This window comes from Podarcis erhardii (assembly GCF_964252035.2).
Source record: "Podarcis erhardii genome assembly, chromosome: 16".
NCBI classification, from domain to species: domain Eukaryota; kingdom Metazoa; phylum Chordata; class Lepidosauria; order Squamata; family Lacertidae; genus Podarcis; species Podarcis erhardii.
The window spans coordinates 17313893-17329907 of record NC_138514.1 but is presented as its reverse complement, the minus strand read 5'-3'; the positions used below and the strand labels follow the sequence as shown (position 1 = coordinate 17329907).

Below are 16015 nucleotides of genomic sequence, written 5' to 3'. Positions count from 1 at the left end.
GCTAAATAGATGAAATGTGAACATTTAAAGTGTTTCAAGATGATTTACCTGAAAAAATTATTTTTATTATTTGCACTGGATTTATAGATCAGGCAGACACACCTTCTTGGCTTCTGGTTCCTGTTTATTTCCAACAATTGGAATGAGATCAGACCAGAAATGGGTGTATGTAGTTACTCAAGTGGTTTTGCCTGACGTATTGAACAAGAATCCTGACAATCTCGTTTCACTTTTAATAGATTGGTTCTCAAGGTAGCAGGAATACTTAAAACACCTGGAATTCAAGAGGTGAAAACAGCACTTCCTGAAATCTTGATTGATGATTCGACAAGGTTTACTCAGGATTTTGAATATCAGGATGCACAATAACAAGCCTTTAGTCACCTTTAGTGAAGGATTCAGCTGGCGCTAAGATACAGCACTGGCTGCTTAGTGAAAGTTTAATGCCACAGAAGACACAGAGCTGGAGAAACTGAAGTTTGAAAACAGTTTCCCGGGCTTCCAAAACTGATACCTATTTAATTGATTTTCACAAGTCAATTTTCAATTGGTAATGAACCACACCTTCAGCTGGGGCTAACTTTTGATGCCATCAAATATTAAAAAAACAGTATTCTTGTTGCTGGACTCTTTGGACATGCACTTAAATTGGCATTGAATATTTCAGTTTCTTATCTTCAAACAATTTTCTATAGTGCTTTCCCTGTTTAAACAAATGACATCCGGAGGAAGTGCAAGGTATCGCTCACTTGTGGCTTAGTGCCATCTAAATTATGTTAATTACATGTCAATGTAGACATGCAGATCAGCTGTTGCTTGTAGCTCAGGAAATGTGACCTCAGTGCTACACAGGGTTATGCATCCATGCATCAAACTGTCCTCCAGTGGGTTAATTTCAACTTGACAGCTGTATAAATGCTTAAGTTTCATGCTGCACTTCAGACAATTTTGCTCTGGATCCTGGTAGGATACAGTTAATTAATAAAATCATACATTTATTACAGTGGGAACAGCTGGAGAAGGCAGAAGTCAATATGTTTTGCTATTAAAAAAATATTTGGTCTTGCTCATGATGTTTACCTTCATGCATGCATTGAGTAAATTGAGCTTTATCCAAGTCGTTAAATGGTCATAAGATGAATTAGGTCAGTTCTGAACTAGCTTATACTGGCAAAAGGTAGCATTGAACAGCTTGTCACTATGTTAAATATTATATGAAGGAAAGCTATTCCTATTTATTTTCAGCACAAGCAAAGCAGAAAAGCAGAAAAAGAATCTGTATATATCCTGAATTATTCTTATTTTATTGTAATGATTTGTATAATGAACACTATAACTAAATGTGTTTTACTAAAAGGAAACTTTCTGCAAACACCTCTGTGGATACTGTCTTTGAATGGGATTTTTCCTCCACCAGCATTTGATTATTGTTCATAAAAATATTGGAAATAGTTAATGGAGAACTTCCTGGCTCCTGGGTTTAGGGGCTGCACATTTTATTATTGCAAATAAATATTTTTTATAGTTAACACTGGAGATTGTTCTGGTTTCTGATTGCTCTTTACCACCTTAACAATGTATATGATTTTATTTGATCAAGGCATATTGATCAGAACTGTTATTTTCCATCCTGGGCTTATCTTGAGTCACGTCTCATTAGAGTTGAGTCCCAGAATCTGTTCTGAATGCAAATGTTCATTTGCAAAAGATGTCAAGCAATAATAAGAATAAGAGGTCCTCTGAGTGTATATGAAGCATATTAATCTTACAACAAAGTCATCTGAATTTATTCCTAAGCATCTGGGCACTGACTTGTCAGAATACTGTACAGCTGTGTATGCATTGCCAGTTTAAAACACAGCTAGTTCATTCTTTTTCTCAATTCGAGTTGACGAAGTCACATGAAATGACAATATAGATGCTGGATAGATATGGACTGTGGCTAATGCTGTGTGTACACTGTTAAGTTGTGGGTGAACATATCATACGACACAGCGATTCTTCAAACAGCTCTTGTTTATTCAGAGGCCAGAACAGAACTGAACTGAAGGGTTCAGTCAGCCTGCTTATATAGAGCTCCAGTACAACGTAACTGTAACAATTTTCTAAAACTATCCAATCACTGAACGTCATTTTCGATCCCTTATTTGCATAACTATCTACAGTATCCCCCTGCTGGCCCAGGTGAGAACTTCAGTACATAACATACACTGCATCTCAAAACAGTGGTGGGAGTACAGTACACTGAATGCATGATACACAAGAGTGCTATACAGTTCAATATACGGGGTGAGTCCTTTAAAAGACTCACACTGTAGTTTAAGACTAGTCTTCATGTGTGTCACCAAAAAATAGAGATCGGACTCGCACAATTTATTCTATTTCAAAAAAACCAGAACAAGCCTGGGTGGGTTTTTTGGTCTTTTTTTAAAATAATTTTTTTATTGGTTTTACATGAATTGATACATAATAGTTGTTAAACTTTTTTCAGGAAGACATCAATTCAGCCTTTAAATACTGAATTGGTAATATCCAGGAAAATCCTATTTATCACACACACACATTTTAATTAAATTATAATTTAAATACAAATACAGTCCATCTCACCATAGTAGGGAAGACTGTGGCCAGGTGACCTGTGTGCCTGCTTAGTCTGCTGTCCAGAAGCTAACCACTGATGAAGAACTTCATGTTGGTCTCCTAAAACCAGACTTGGATCAAAAAGACCCCTTCTAATACTGTCCTCTGTAAAAGATGCACCTCTTCACCCTGGCCTCTGTCACTTGGGACGGACACACACAGCCCTATCATTTATCGTGGAAAGTAAAAAAGGTATCGGAGTTCAAAGACACATTGCACCCCAGAAAAAAACAAAACCCAGGGATAGTTCCCCTGCCCCCAATTTCTTCCTCTCCCTATTTTTCTTCACATTTACTTTCCTCCTCCTCCTCCAATTACTTCTTTGTTTAGTGTCTGGAGATAAGAACTGTGGTTGGCTATGTAAGACACTAATGAAAAGACATAATTTTAATTGGGAGGAAGATTTACAGAGGATTTGAAATGTCAAGGGGCTGCGTAAAAGTGAGGCGGTGGAAAGTTAGAGAATTATATGGGGGTTGGAAAATTATGCATCTACAGTATATGTTTGAAGTGCATTAATCTGCTTAAACCTCTCCATTTCTCATATCTGAGATTATTTTCTTGTGGCTACTTCTCTGTGGAACTCTTTACCTTGAAATATTCTAGTGGCTTTCTCTTGATATTTCTCTGAAGCTTTATTCACTCTTGAATTTCCCTCTTGTACTATTTACTTTTGTTTGTTTCCCATTGCTGGGTTAATAATTATATCATTTTTCCTTCTTTCAGTCTTTCTCAGCATGCTCAAAGTTTCCCTTCTGCACAACTTTATGTGTTAAGAGCGTGAGTTTACACACAGAGCAATTCCTTTGCATGTCTACTCAGAAGGTTAAAAAAAGGTAAAGGGGACCCCTGACCATTAGGTCCAGTCGTGGCCGACTCTGGGGTTGCGGCGCTCATCTCGCTTTATTGGCCGAGGGAGCCGGCGTACAGCTTCCGGGTCATGTGGCCAGCATGACTAAGCCGCTTCTGGCGAACCAGAGCAGCGCACGGAAACGCTGTTTACCTTCCTGCCGGAGTGGTACCTATTTATCTACTTGCACTTGATGTGCTTTTGAACTGCTAGATTGGCAGGAGCAGGGACTGAGCAACGGGAGCTCAGCCCATCGCGGGGATTCGAACCGCCGACCTTCTGATTGTCCACTCCTAGGCTCTGTGGTTTAACCCACAGCGCCACCCATGTCACACTCAGAAGGTTAAGCAGGGCTAATTTTCAGGTAACTCAGAATATGGATTGCAGCCATTTTTCTTTTATTTCTGGAAGCTGCAATCTATGTACATACACTTATCTGAAAGCAACCTTACGCATGCTTTACTAAGACGTAAACAACTCTAAGGTCAGTGGGGCCAGGTAGCTAACTGTATATAGTATACATTATAGCTTCAATCCTATAATATGTATGTACTTACGTATCAGTAATCACCACTGGTTTAAACAGGGCTTACTCCTAGATAATATTGTACATGGATTGTGCCCAGATTCTTTTTGATTTCTTAAAAGCTGCAGTCCTCTATACACTGAAATAAGATTGTGAGTAGACAAGCATAAGATCACACTTAGAACATAATACAGTAAATAGTCTTAGTCAGACCATTGGTCTACCTTGTCCAGTACTGTCAACACTGACTGGCAGCACCTCTTCAGGAGTTCAGGCAAAAGTTTTTCCTAGCCCATCCTGGGAATGTTGGGAATGGAATCTGAGACCTTCTGCATGCAAATAATAGAGAAAAATAGGGGTGGTTGGCTTTTGCTGCCCAACTCCCCAAGAGATTGAGTCCCCTAAGTCCATGGTCAGTCAGAGATGGAGGCAGGATGCAGTGAAAGCGAGGCAGGTCTTTATTTTTCTGTTGCAACAGAGCTCCCCCCACCCCCAGCAAAGGAGGCAAGAGAGACCGAGAATGAGAAGAATCATCTCTTTTAAGGGTTTGCATTTTGGTGTTGTAGGAAGAGCCAAATAGAATTTATTCTGAACCACCAAATTGGAGAAGGAAACCCCCTCTACAAATAGTCAGAAATTAGATCAAACAATAAGGTGGGGTTACTGTGGCTCAGGCAGGACAAGGGGTGATATTCCCGAGGATTTAGCAAGTTTCACATAGTTCCAAACACAGTTTACACAAAACATTAGCATTTGATAAGACCCATCAGGTTGCCCATCAGACCATAGCTGTTAACCTTCCGTTTTTTTGCAGGAAATTCCCTTATTCCAGCGCCGTTTTCTGCTGCTTCCCGCTGCTATCCCGAATTGTTAGATATCCCATAGACTGTCTCCGGGACAGGTAAGGCTGCTGATCCCTTATTTTCGAGGCTGCTGATCCCTTATTTTCAAATCTGAAAGTTGACAGCTATGCATCAGACATCCCTCAGTGCAGAGCATCTGGGCAAACAATGACAATTCATACAAAAGAGGTTAATAGATATAGGAGAGGAATTCCTTCAGGTGCTTCCCTGGATTGCAATCTGCCTACCTGTTCTCAGGCAAGGGGGATGAAGGAGGTAGAGGAAATATTTAAGAATCTTTAGAAGAGCCAAGATGGCTTTTGGATTGCTCTCCTGTACTATTTTAGACATCTGGTTTATGTGTATGTGTGTTTACCTTGTGCAATTATCAACATTGATTCTATATTTAAGACCTATAGCACAAAGCATGCGCTCTACCTGCCAAGCTACTGTAGCCTTATGAGGCTTTGCCCTTGGGTGGGAAAAATATTGCACCCGGGAAAGGGAAAATGGGAGTCAACAGACACTCAAGGAATAGTTTCGGAGAAAAAGCTTTATTTCTACCATCCATGAACAGGTAGAAGGAGAAAGTGTGATAGTTCACAAACAAGCACGAGTTCACAGTCATTTGCACAGAGTATATATTCCCCTTCCAGTTCCCTCCCCTTTCTCCTCCTCTTCTGAAGTCCTGCCTTGAGTTCCCCTGAGCATGAACAGAAAGCTGCTGTCTTGGGACTCTTTTGGACTCTTCCCAGGAAAGGGGAATGAGAGCGGTTCAGCATGTCCAAAGTCAGTTCTCAGGCCTGCCCTGAACAGAGCCTATTCATTAGCCCTTTTGAAGCTCTCTGCTACTGATAAAAGTAACGGTTTGCCCTTGCACAGCATCTTAGCAGAGGAAACCTTTAGCTGTGAATTTTTAGAAGACAAAAGGAATTTTGGACAGTTTTGAGGCCTGGGGTGATTTTTGAGGGGGGGTGACTTCGGGCCTAGGTGGGGTCACCTGTCCTCACCTCCTTCACTACAACACTTAGAATTTGTACTATTTGCAGCCAAGGTTACAGTGATGTGTCCAAGGGTCCAACTCAGAGCAGATGCATTGGAATGAATGGGTGTCATTTAAATGAGCAGGACCGGATTTAAGTTTGATGAGGCCCTAAGCTACTGAAGGTAATGGGGCCATTTATATGTCCAGCTGTCCTTTGTCAACAACAAATTGTTGTTTTTTTTGTGTTGAATATATGCTATATTGTAATTTATGGACCTATCTAAAGCCATTTGCACATAACAAAATATGCATTTTATCAAAGTAATTGCTAAACTGAAATACAATTAAGAAGAAGTATATTAATAGTGAAATACAAACCAGTGATATTTTAGGGAGCAGGCTTACATCACAGGAGCCTACACAACACAAAACACTGTTGCTGCATTTAGGGTTTTTTTTTATCTTATAGTTTGGAAATGTACACCCAGTTTTTTCCTTTAATTTTTTGGGGGGCCCCCAAGAGAGCAGGGCCCTAAGCTATAGCTTGTTTAGCTTACGCGTAAAGCCGGAACTGTAAATGAGCATTGGATAAAACCCAAAATGAATATCAATGGAAGAAACAACTTTTTCCCCCGGAGAGAAAGAAAGCTTTTGGAAATAGGTCAGAGCCTGATCAGACGCACAAATTTATTTCCCTCCCCGAGTGAAGGGGGGAAAGGAGGAGGGGCGGAGGAAACGGGGGACTAGGCCGCGGCTGGCTCCCGTCTCCATGGCGACGAGAACGCGCCGGCGCTGCTACCTGGGAGCGAAGGGCGGCCTGCAGCGCGCGCCCAGCACCTTTCCCGGGAAGAAACATGGGCGGGAAGGAGGTCGCACGGGGCGCAGTGGAGAGGAGATGGGTCCCAAGGGCGGCCGCTGCTGGCTCTTCAAAGTGGGTAAGGTAGCCGTGACGGGTATAAGCCCCCCTCTCAGGCATCGCCCCAGTCCCCAAGTATATAGGCACCTCCTTGCTCCTTGCAAAGCAACTTTCTTCCTCGACTCTGGTGGGAAAGGAGAAAGCGGATTACGCAGTTCCGAAGGGTATATATATATATATATATATATAATATAATTATATTATATTATATTATATTATATTATATTATATTATATTATATTATATTATATTATATTATAATATATAATTATATATAATATATATAATCTCCAGAAATTCCAGAAGCACTTGGCTTCTGCTAATATTTACCCGTGTTAGTTTTGGTAACCAAAACCGAGTTGGAGGTGCCGTAGGGGATTGTTTCCCTCACCCAAAATCACTTGTTTTATTTACAGGGCGATCTTAGGTAAGTAAGTTTTCATTTAGTGAGACTTGCTCCCAGTCCCAAGAACTGTAGCCTGAATTGTATATATATATATATTAAAATCTATATGCATTTCTGTGCCACATTTTAAGGTAGGAATAGCTCAAAAGGAAATAGTAATTTAAAAAAATAAAACGAAAAAAATTGCGTGGGTATTGTTGTTGGGAATTTGAAAGCAACAATTCTATTTGTTTGTGCATGCCGGCGTGTACCATTTGGGTTGCCACTTTTTTTGTGTGTGGATAGAACTGCTGCCTTTTAAAGGACTGAAATCGTAGCACATTCCTAGCATAGGGCACTCTCAGACGGTTTTTGAGTGGGATTCAGTCACATGCCAGAAATTAAAGTTGATTTGGAGCACTTGTGTAACAAATCAGCTTTTTCAAAAATGACTTTATATGTTAAGGAAATGAGAAAATGTACTGGAAAGTTTTTGACTTGACGTCATCTGACCTTCCCACAAACAAATAAGAATTAATGCTCAAAAAACCAAGTGACATCATCTAACTTCCCCACAAACTGTGCAAACAAGGCAGAATGAATGCTCAATAACAGGTTGTACAGCTATTACTCCTGAGTAAACACACTTAGGATCAGGCTCTTCTTCTGATTAACTATTGGAGGTTGTGCAATGTGCATGGGAGTTAGAGAAATGAGCCTGAAATAACTAACGCTTCTGGTTTAGTCCTTCCAGTCAGTGTGTACTGAGAATTATTATTTCACATACGTGCGGGGGGGAATGACAGAAAAGCCATATCTCTATTATTTCTAAATGATTCGGCATGCTAAAAGGAGAAAAAGCAAAATGTCAGTAAAACTGTGCTATGAAATAACAAATTTTCAAGAGTATGAGCCCGATTAAAGTGGTGGAGGAATCCCCTCAAACATATGTTACTCTGAATGTTATTAAGTCTTCTCTTGTGGAGGTAGACAGTGATCACTTTGCATTCCCATCTACTCTTCATTATTAATTGTTCTCATTAATCATTGGTGCCAGATGTACCAAATCTGGGACTTGGAAGTGGGCTTGAAGTGTAGGGTGGAGGTATGCTGCGGAAGAATGGAGCACTTCATATTTATAGGCACGCTCTGTTATTTTAATGGCATATCCAATTTCATTTCATTAGTTGTTATCCCCTTTTCTTCCTATTACTTGCTGCAGGTTGTAAGAGAAGACCTCTCCTTTAAAGACTGAAAATGAACTATCGTTTGCTGTCGCAGTATCATCGCTCCTTTCCAAAAGCTGTGTTTCTGCCTTCCTGACTCAGTTTCCTAAGGACAAACATGGGGACCCTTTTGGAAGTAGGTTCTCGTAATCCATCGCAGCCAGCTGAAACTTCGGTAAGTGTTCTGGCAATTATTTTTGACAAACTGAGGAGAAAATGAAATGTTTGAAGAGTACAAATGAGAACTCCTTCCCCCAAATGACATAGATTATTCTTGCCTTGTTTTGTCATTCACCGCTGACATCTTTGTAATGAGATAGTGTAGCAGAGGTAAGTAGAACACGGCCTTAACATTGAACTAATTTCCACAAAAATCACTTATAGTTTACAGTGGTACCTCGGGTTAAGTACTTAATTCGTTCCGGAGGTCCGTTCTTAACCTGAAACTGTTCTTAACCTGAAGCACCACTTTAGCTAATGGGGCCTCCTGCTGCTGCTGCGCCGCTGGAGCCCAGTTTCTGTTCTTATCCTGAAGCAAAGTTCTTAACCTGAAGCACTATTTCTGGGTTAGCGGAGTGTGTAACCTGAAGCGTATGTAACCTGAAGCTTATGTAACCCGAGGTACCACTGTACATAGGATAACCTGTAATTTTCATTTTCAGAATATATAGTAATGAAAGCAAGGATGTGGCTCAGTTGTACAGCTCGTGTGTTTTGCAAAGTGTCCTGGGTTCAATCTCCAGTATCTCTTCACAGGACTCTGTCTGAATCCTAGAAGACATACTGCCAGTCATTTACGGTATTTCTCCAGCTTGGAGCCCTCCAGATGTTTTGGAACTACAGTTCCCATCATCCCTGACCACTGGCCATGCTGCCTGGGGCTGATGAGAATTGTAATCCACTTCATCTGGAGGGTACCAGTTCGCAGTTGACAAATGGTCTGATTGGTGTTAGGCAGTTTCTATGTTCCTATTCGTGCAAAACATTGTGCAGTATTTTAAATAATGCAATTATATTTGAAAGTATTTATTGGACTATACATTTGCTAGAGGATCATCCTTTCAGATATACATGAAGCTTTATGCCACACCTTATATAAGAAAATTTATTTTGATGTTCCTAATGTTCAAGTAGGCCTAATAGAATAGTGTATTAAACTGTGTTAAAAATGTATATCCTGTGTTAAGTTTCTCAAGGCAGCTTACAACAATAATAATCCTGTATAAAACCCACCAAAAACTAAGATTCAAAAAGCCTAATAAGTGACAAATCAGTAAAAGCAGAGCAGCAGAGACTTTGCAGCAGTACGGTGGCATAAGCTCATGGATAGGTGTAGCATAGAACTGCCTCTCATATCTTTCAAGGATTTCTAAATCCATATTTTTCCAATAACACCTGCTTTCCTTGCATCTTTTTTTGTTTTGTGGTATTTGACTATGGCATTAGAAACTTAAATGGGGCAAACTGCTGATTGCAGCCTTTCCTGACTCTCTGACTGGCTGCATTCACACGTCATGCTAAATGTGCTAAATTCTTTAATTTGACATGCATGAGCAGAAGCAAGCTGCAGTCAGCCTTGGGCTTGTGTTCCCCTGCCCTCTCTTGTCCTTCCACATGGCCAAGGGGTAGTAGCTTGTAAGTGCTTGCTTCTGTTTTTAGTTAACTGCAGTTTGCCATGTGGCCCAGACCTGAAATTGAGGTTAAAGTTATGGTTAGTTTCAACAAGCCTGCTTCAGAACCACAGGTTGACGTTGGCTTGTTTGCAATTAACCATAGAAGTGTTAGTTACAAGCAAAATAAAAAACTCCTCCTCCTGACCATGTGATGCTTGTTCCTGCTTGTCTACATCATGACTTAGCATGACATGCAAATGCAGCCTCTGTAATAAACTGGCCACAAAATACAGTTATCTCTGAAACTGAATGCTAACGCAGGACCGGTTTAGATGTAATGGAATACCAGAGTTTGCTGCTACGTGCACAAGCCTTGGGCTTGTGCACTCCTCCCTCCCTGCTTGTATGGCCATAAGGAGGAGATTGGAAGCTTTTTAATTTCAGTTTTCAACAAGCCATAGTTTCCTTTTACTTCTGAACTTGGTTAGTTTAAAGTATGATTTGTTCAAATGAGTCAGGATAAAATTGTGGCTTTGAATCCTAGCCTGTTTGGATATCACAGTTTAAAGAAACCTCATCAAAACCTCCCCCCATTTTTTAAAAAATGCACTTTGTTATTTTGAAACAGAAGCAAAACCTTCCAATTTTCTTGTGGCCTCACAAGATGGAATGGAGTGGGGAGCATTTGAGCTTGCTTGAGGCTCATGAAGGCTTGTGTACATAGAGGAAACCTTGGTGTCCCATGGTGTCCAAACCTGGCACATAGTGAATGCTGTCATAGAAAGACCATTGGTCCTTCTAGCTCAGTGTTGTATGCATTGACAGGTAGCAGTTCTTGAGAGTTTCAGTGAGAAGTCTCTCCCAGCCTTACCTGGGATTGAACCCAGGTCCTTCTGCGTGTAAGGCAGATGTTCTGCCACTGAGCTATGAGCCCTTCGCCAGGAGAGCTATGCCCGCTGTTGCCATCAGAGGATGTTGATAATGGCAGATGAATTTGAGACCCTCTCCTTATACTACTGCTTGGTACATAGGATTCTCATGGAGGATTGGTCTGTTAACAGCTGTGAAAATCAAACAAGATTTGCCAAGTTAGTACTTTTCAGTTCCAGATGCTGGGGGCAAATGAAACAGCAATGCCTTGCTGAAGAGCACCCAGAGATATCTAGTTGGCCAATGTTGGAAATAAGAGCGCCAGATTAGATAGGTCTGGTCTGATGCAGGAGCACAGTTCTGAAGCTCTTACAATGGCATGTTATATTACGGTCACTAGATAGGCCATAGAGGATTAAGCGGTTCATATACTTTGTCCTGTTTCAGTTTGCTGAACACACAGTAGTAGTCTTCATCCATTGTTGGATAATGATGTTAGCAGCAGACTCTGCCACAGCCTGAAATGTTAGCGCTTCAGCCTAGTATATTGGATAGGTAGAAATTTGTATTATCCGCTCCAGGCAACTTGCATCTTAGCTCTGTTACTATCAGTGTGAGTTTCCCCAGCCGACTTCTATAAGAGGTAGATTGCTGCCTTAGACCAGTGGCTCCCAAACCTTTCCAGACCACTGACCCCTTGGTTCCATAAACCCATCCCCAGCACCCTCTACCATGCTCTATAAAAAGCATTATTCAGAATAGCGGTTTGCACAACCCACCAAGGAATATAACAACTGCAATAACATTCAGATACATTTTTATTAAGGTTATGCACATAACAAACATACAACCAAATACAAAAGAAAAAATTGTAACAAAAAAAAGAGTCAAGATATACAAGCCAACTTTTTCCTCTCTCTAACTATACAAAGATAGATTAATCTGGTTATTTCACAAAACAGTAAAAGATTAAAAAAAAAAAAAAATACCCACAGAAACCGCCTCCTGGACTTCCTTCCATCCTTTTGGTAAGTATCGAATATCTGCTTCCATTACGTATTTGATTTTTAATCTATAGACCTAAATTCAACAACTGCAATAACATTCAAAGCAGTAACAATTAGTTACACGTTTATTCAAGATCCAGTCAAAACTGTTTAGTTTAATTAATTCAACAAAAGAGATGAACTTGATCCAGTGATGTCAGGGTTTCAAAGGCTGATAAGTCATTTACACTGCCAGCACTCCCCTGCTTAAGCGCCTCTTAGCATTCCCCCCATCCCCATAGCTGTCAACTTACAGATTTGAAAATAAGGGACCAGCAGCCAAAATAAGGGATTTTCCGAACATGGGTATGTTCAACTTCTGAGCCCCTCCAAGCCAAAGGCAGAAAGCCCAGCCAGCAGCCAAACAAAGCCTCAAGCGGTGGTTCCCACAGTGCAGCAACCCAGCAAAGGGGGATGCAGCAAGGAAAACCACCGTCACCTCTCCGCTGGGAAGCACTGAGCAAAGGCGAGTCCCCAGGCAACGCGGCTGATTTGATTGGCACAAGGCATGCAAGCTCCACCCCCAGTCATTCTTAGACTCCTTACTGGGTGAGCAACGCAGCCAAGCAACACAGTTGGAGCCTCCCTCGTCCCTGGCCGGCAGGGAGGGAGGGAGAGGAACTGCTTCCTTTGAAACCGGGAAATTTAAGGGACATCATCAATAAGGGACAGCAGCAGGAAATGGCGCTGGGGTAAGGGAGTTTCCCACCAAATAAGGGATGGTTGACAGCTATGTCCATCCCACTGCCCCCCAGGGGATGGTACCACCTACCTTGGGAACCACTGCATTGGACCTAGAAACACAATTCTGTACTTGAGAATTAACTCAAGATTTTCCTTATGGGAGAGAGAACATATTTTTTGTGAGAATTACTTCCAGGTTAACTTATATTTCTAGTAAACTAACAAAGATGTGGGCGCTATGTAAGGTTTTTTTTAAACTTACATCTTACTTAACACCCCTCCCACCCCCAGATTGGTTTACATTGTTGAAAGGAAACACAAGTTGCATGTCAGATTGGAAGACCAGGGTATGCTTGTCAATACCCAAGGGTAGATGTACTTTTGTAAGAAGGGGTAAGTACTAAAACATGTTAAACATGGAGTAATAATAACTGTATCAAATAAAGCTTTTGCCTAGGCAGGGAGATGCACATGTTTTGTTGAAATTGGCCACCAGGGGTCACTGTTCTCAACCAATTATAAATTTTGTTTTGAAGGTCATGGGTGGCCAGTCTGTACAAAACAGCTCCCACAGAACACTTGGTTGTCTATATTCATTTGTATTCACCTGTGGCTGTTTTAAGATAATGACAATTTTTGCAGGAACACTTTAAGCTGAACATTTGGAGTCTTGTGTAATAGTGTCTCATAGCTTATAGCTAATGCCAGAGAATGGGGTAGAGAGTCCCGATGTGGGTGGGTGTTGTACAAGATGCCTAAGGATGTAGATGTGGACCTTATGTTGGATTTTAAAAGCTTGCAGTCTGCAATCCAATCAGGGATGGGGAGAACAGCTGCAACTTGCTTTACTTTTTAAATAATGAGCAGCTTTGTATTGCAGTTCCCTGACTTACAGCTAATATTATATCTGGGTGCATTTGGGAAATATTTAGACTGCCCTTTATTTTTTCATTGCTCTCTTGAACTGTATGATTCCTCAAGCATTAAGAAGGTGGCTCAGGAGATTTCCCATTTGGGGTTTTTGTATGTGTGCAGGAAATTGATAAAAGGGTTTACTTATCTCTAGTACAAAGTCTGGGAGAGATTATTTTCACTCTTAAAATATGTGGCGGTGTTTATTATTTCTAAGGTGCCTATATTTGATCTTTTAATTCGGATTTGCAGTCCTTTGTTAACAGGGTGCTTGATTAATAGTACTGCATTATAAACTATTCCAAACACAGGGATGGAACATGGAATCACAGAATTGCAAGGGAACCTGAGGGTCATCTCATCCAACTCCCTGCAATGCAGGAATCTCAACTAACAGACAGACATCCAACCTGTGCTTAAAAACCTCTGAAGTCGGAGAGTCCCCCACCTTCCAATTTTTCTGCTGTGGAAGCTGGGTATACACCACACCAAAATCCACTGGATGATTAAATATTTCTGCCCCTGCTACAAAAGTGCAGGAAGTAGTCAGAGAACCTTTTCTTCCTATTGCATGGCACCGTTCTTGAGTACCAGTTAAGGCAATGGAGGACTGGCACTCAGGCCATTGTAGCCTTCCGACAATTAAATCAGTTTCTCCCATTCTTGGAACACTTAATACAGTACCATCTCACATTAGTCCCAACCGTCATGACCAGTGGTCAGGAATGATGGTAGTTGTTGTCCTGCAACTCCTGGAGGATGCAGGTTAGCCACTCCTGACCTAATGTTACAGCAGCACAGGGCCCATTGGTCTATAGCAGGGGTCAGCAAACCTTTTCAGTAGGGGGCCAGTCCACTGTCCCTCAGACCTTGTGGGGGGCTGGACTATATTTTTTTTTGGGGGGGGGGAATGAACGAATTCCTATGTGCCACAAATAACCCAGAGGTGCATTTTAAATAAAAGCACACATTCTACTCATGTAAAAACACCAGGCAGGCCCCACAAATAACCCAGAGATGCATTTTAAATAAAAGCACACATTCTACTCATGTAAAAATACGCTGATTTCCGGACCCTCCGCAGGCCAGATTTAGAAGGTGATCCGGCCCCCGGGCCTTGGTTTGAGAACTGGTCTATGCAGCAGTTCTCAACCTGTGGGTCCCCAGATGCTGTTGGACTACAAGTCCCATCATCCCTGAGCTCTGGCCTTGCTAGCAAGGGGTGATGGATGTTGTAGTTCAGCAACATCTGGAGACCCACAGGTTGAGAAAGGCTGGTCTATAGCATCCTTATGCTTCACACCCTCCTTGAGTTTTTTTCCTGGCCATGATGTGTCCTTGCACTCATTTAATGTGTCTTTCTTATCTAGACTGATGATAAAGGTAAAGGGACCCTGATCATTAGGTCTAGTCGTGATCGACTCTGGGGTTGCAGCGCTCATCTCGCTTTATTGGCCGTGGGAGCCGGCGTATAGCTTCCGGGTCATGTGGCCAGCATGACTAAGCCGCTTCTGGCGAACCAGAACAGCGCACGGAAATGTCGTTTACCTTCCTGCCAGAGCCGTACCTATTTATCTACTTGCAATTTGACTTGCTTTCAAACTGCTAGGTTGGCAGGAACAGAGACAGAGCAATGGGAGCTCACCCCGTTGCGGGAATTCGAACCGCCGACCTTCTGATCAGTAAGCCCTAGGCTCAGTGGTTTAACCCACAGCGCCACCCACATCCCTGATGATACTGATGATAGAGGTGTGCATATGTGTGTGTGTGTGTGTAAAAACAACATTCAATGCTCCACCCACTTTTTCCTTTGGCCCTGTCAATCACTGTCATGCGGTCCCCCGAAGGTTGTTCAGAAGAGAATGTGGAGCTCCGGTGAGAAAGGTTGTCCACACCTGTGTTAGAAGATGAATGCTTTGAAGGTTATTGCCATAGGTTTCTGTTTTGTCCCTCATCCTCCTCCTGCCTCCTTTGTGAAGTGCCATGCGCTTAGTATTGTGCTGCAGTTGACTCCAATTCCTGTTTTATAATTTTTTTCCAGGCAACAGTGCCATATGGGGCCCCGTGTTTGAACTGGGGATTAGTACTTCAGATGATGTTATTACCCCTCCCCACCCCACTTCTGTCAACAGCAAATCTGCGACCCAGACAGGCCAGAGTAGTCTCTCTCCTGTGAGCTCATTTATTATGACTTCTGGAGCCCGAATGAAAGGCTACATTGTCTGCTGTAACTTAGCTGGCAGAATAAGCTATCCAGAGCAGCTGGCAGCATCCGCTGCTTTGGTCAGGCGAAATATTTTCTTGCCTTTTGGTCTGTAGGATGGGGCACATCCCGAAATTTTAGGGAATTGGTGTGTTGTTTCAAATGCATTTGCTCCCTGTGGTACATCGAGGGAGGGCGTGTTGGTCCATGTGGCTAATTTGGACCTCTACTGGTTCACAAAGGGCTGTACGTGTATGAATGGTTTTTTGTTTGCAGGCAAGGATAGGTCAGTGATATTATGCACATGATTTGCACAT

The 16015-nt window shown here is 41.9% G+C and overlaps 1 protein-coding gene across 3 annotated transcripts in view; it reads left to right on the top strand.

The window, feature by feature from the left end:
- Positions 1–6639: 6639 nt before the first annotated feature.
- DIXDC1 (DIX domain containing 1) overlaps positions 6640–16015 on the top strand; it is a 77855-nt gene continuing 68479 nt past the window's right edge. The window contains exons 1-2 of one of the 3 annotated variants that reach the window (XM_081843096.1): positions 6640–6778; positions 8367–8545. In XM_081843096.1, the coding sequence (XP_081699222.1) occupies positions 8489–8545 (57 nt within the window). In that variant the 5' untranslated portion in view covers positions 6640–6778; positions 8367–8488. The remainder of the gene's footprint in view (positions 6779–8366; positions 8546–16015) is intronic. The other 2 variants (XM_081843097.1, XM_081843098.1) reach the window with 2 other exon arrangements.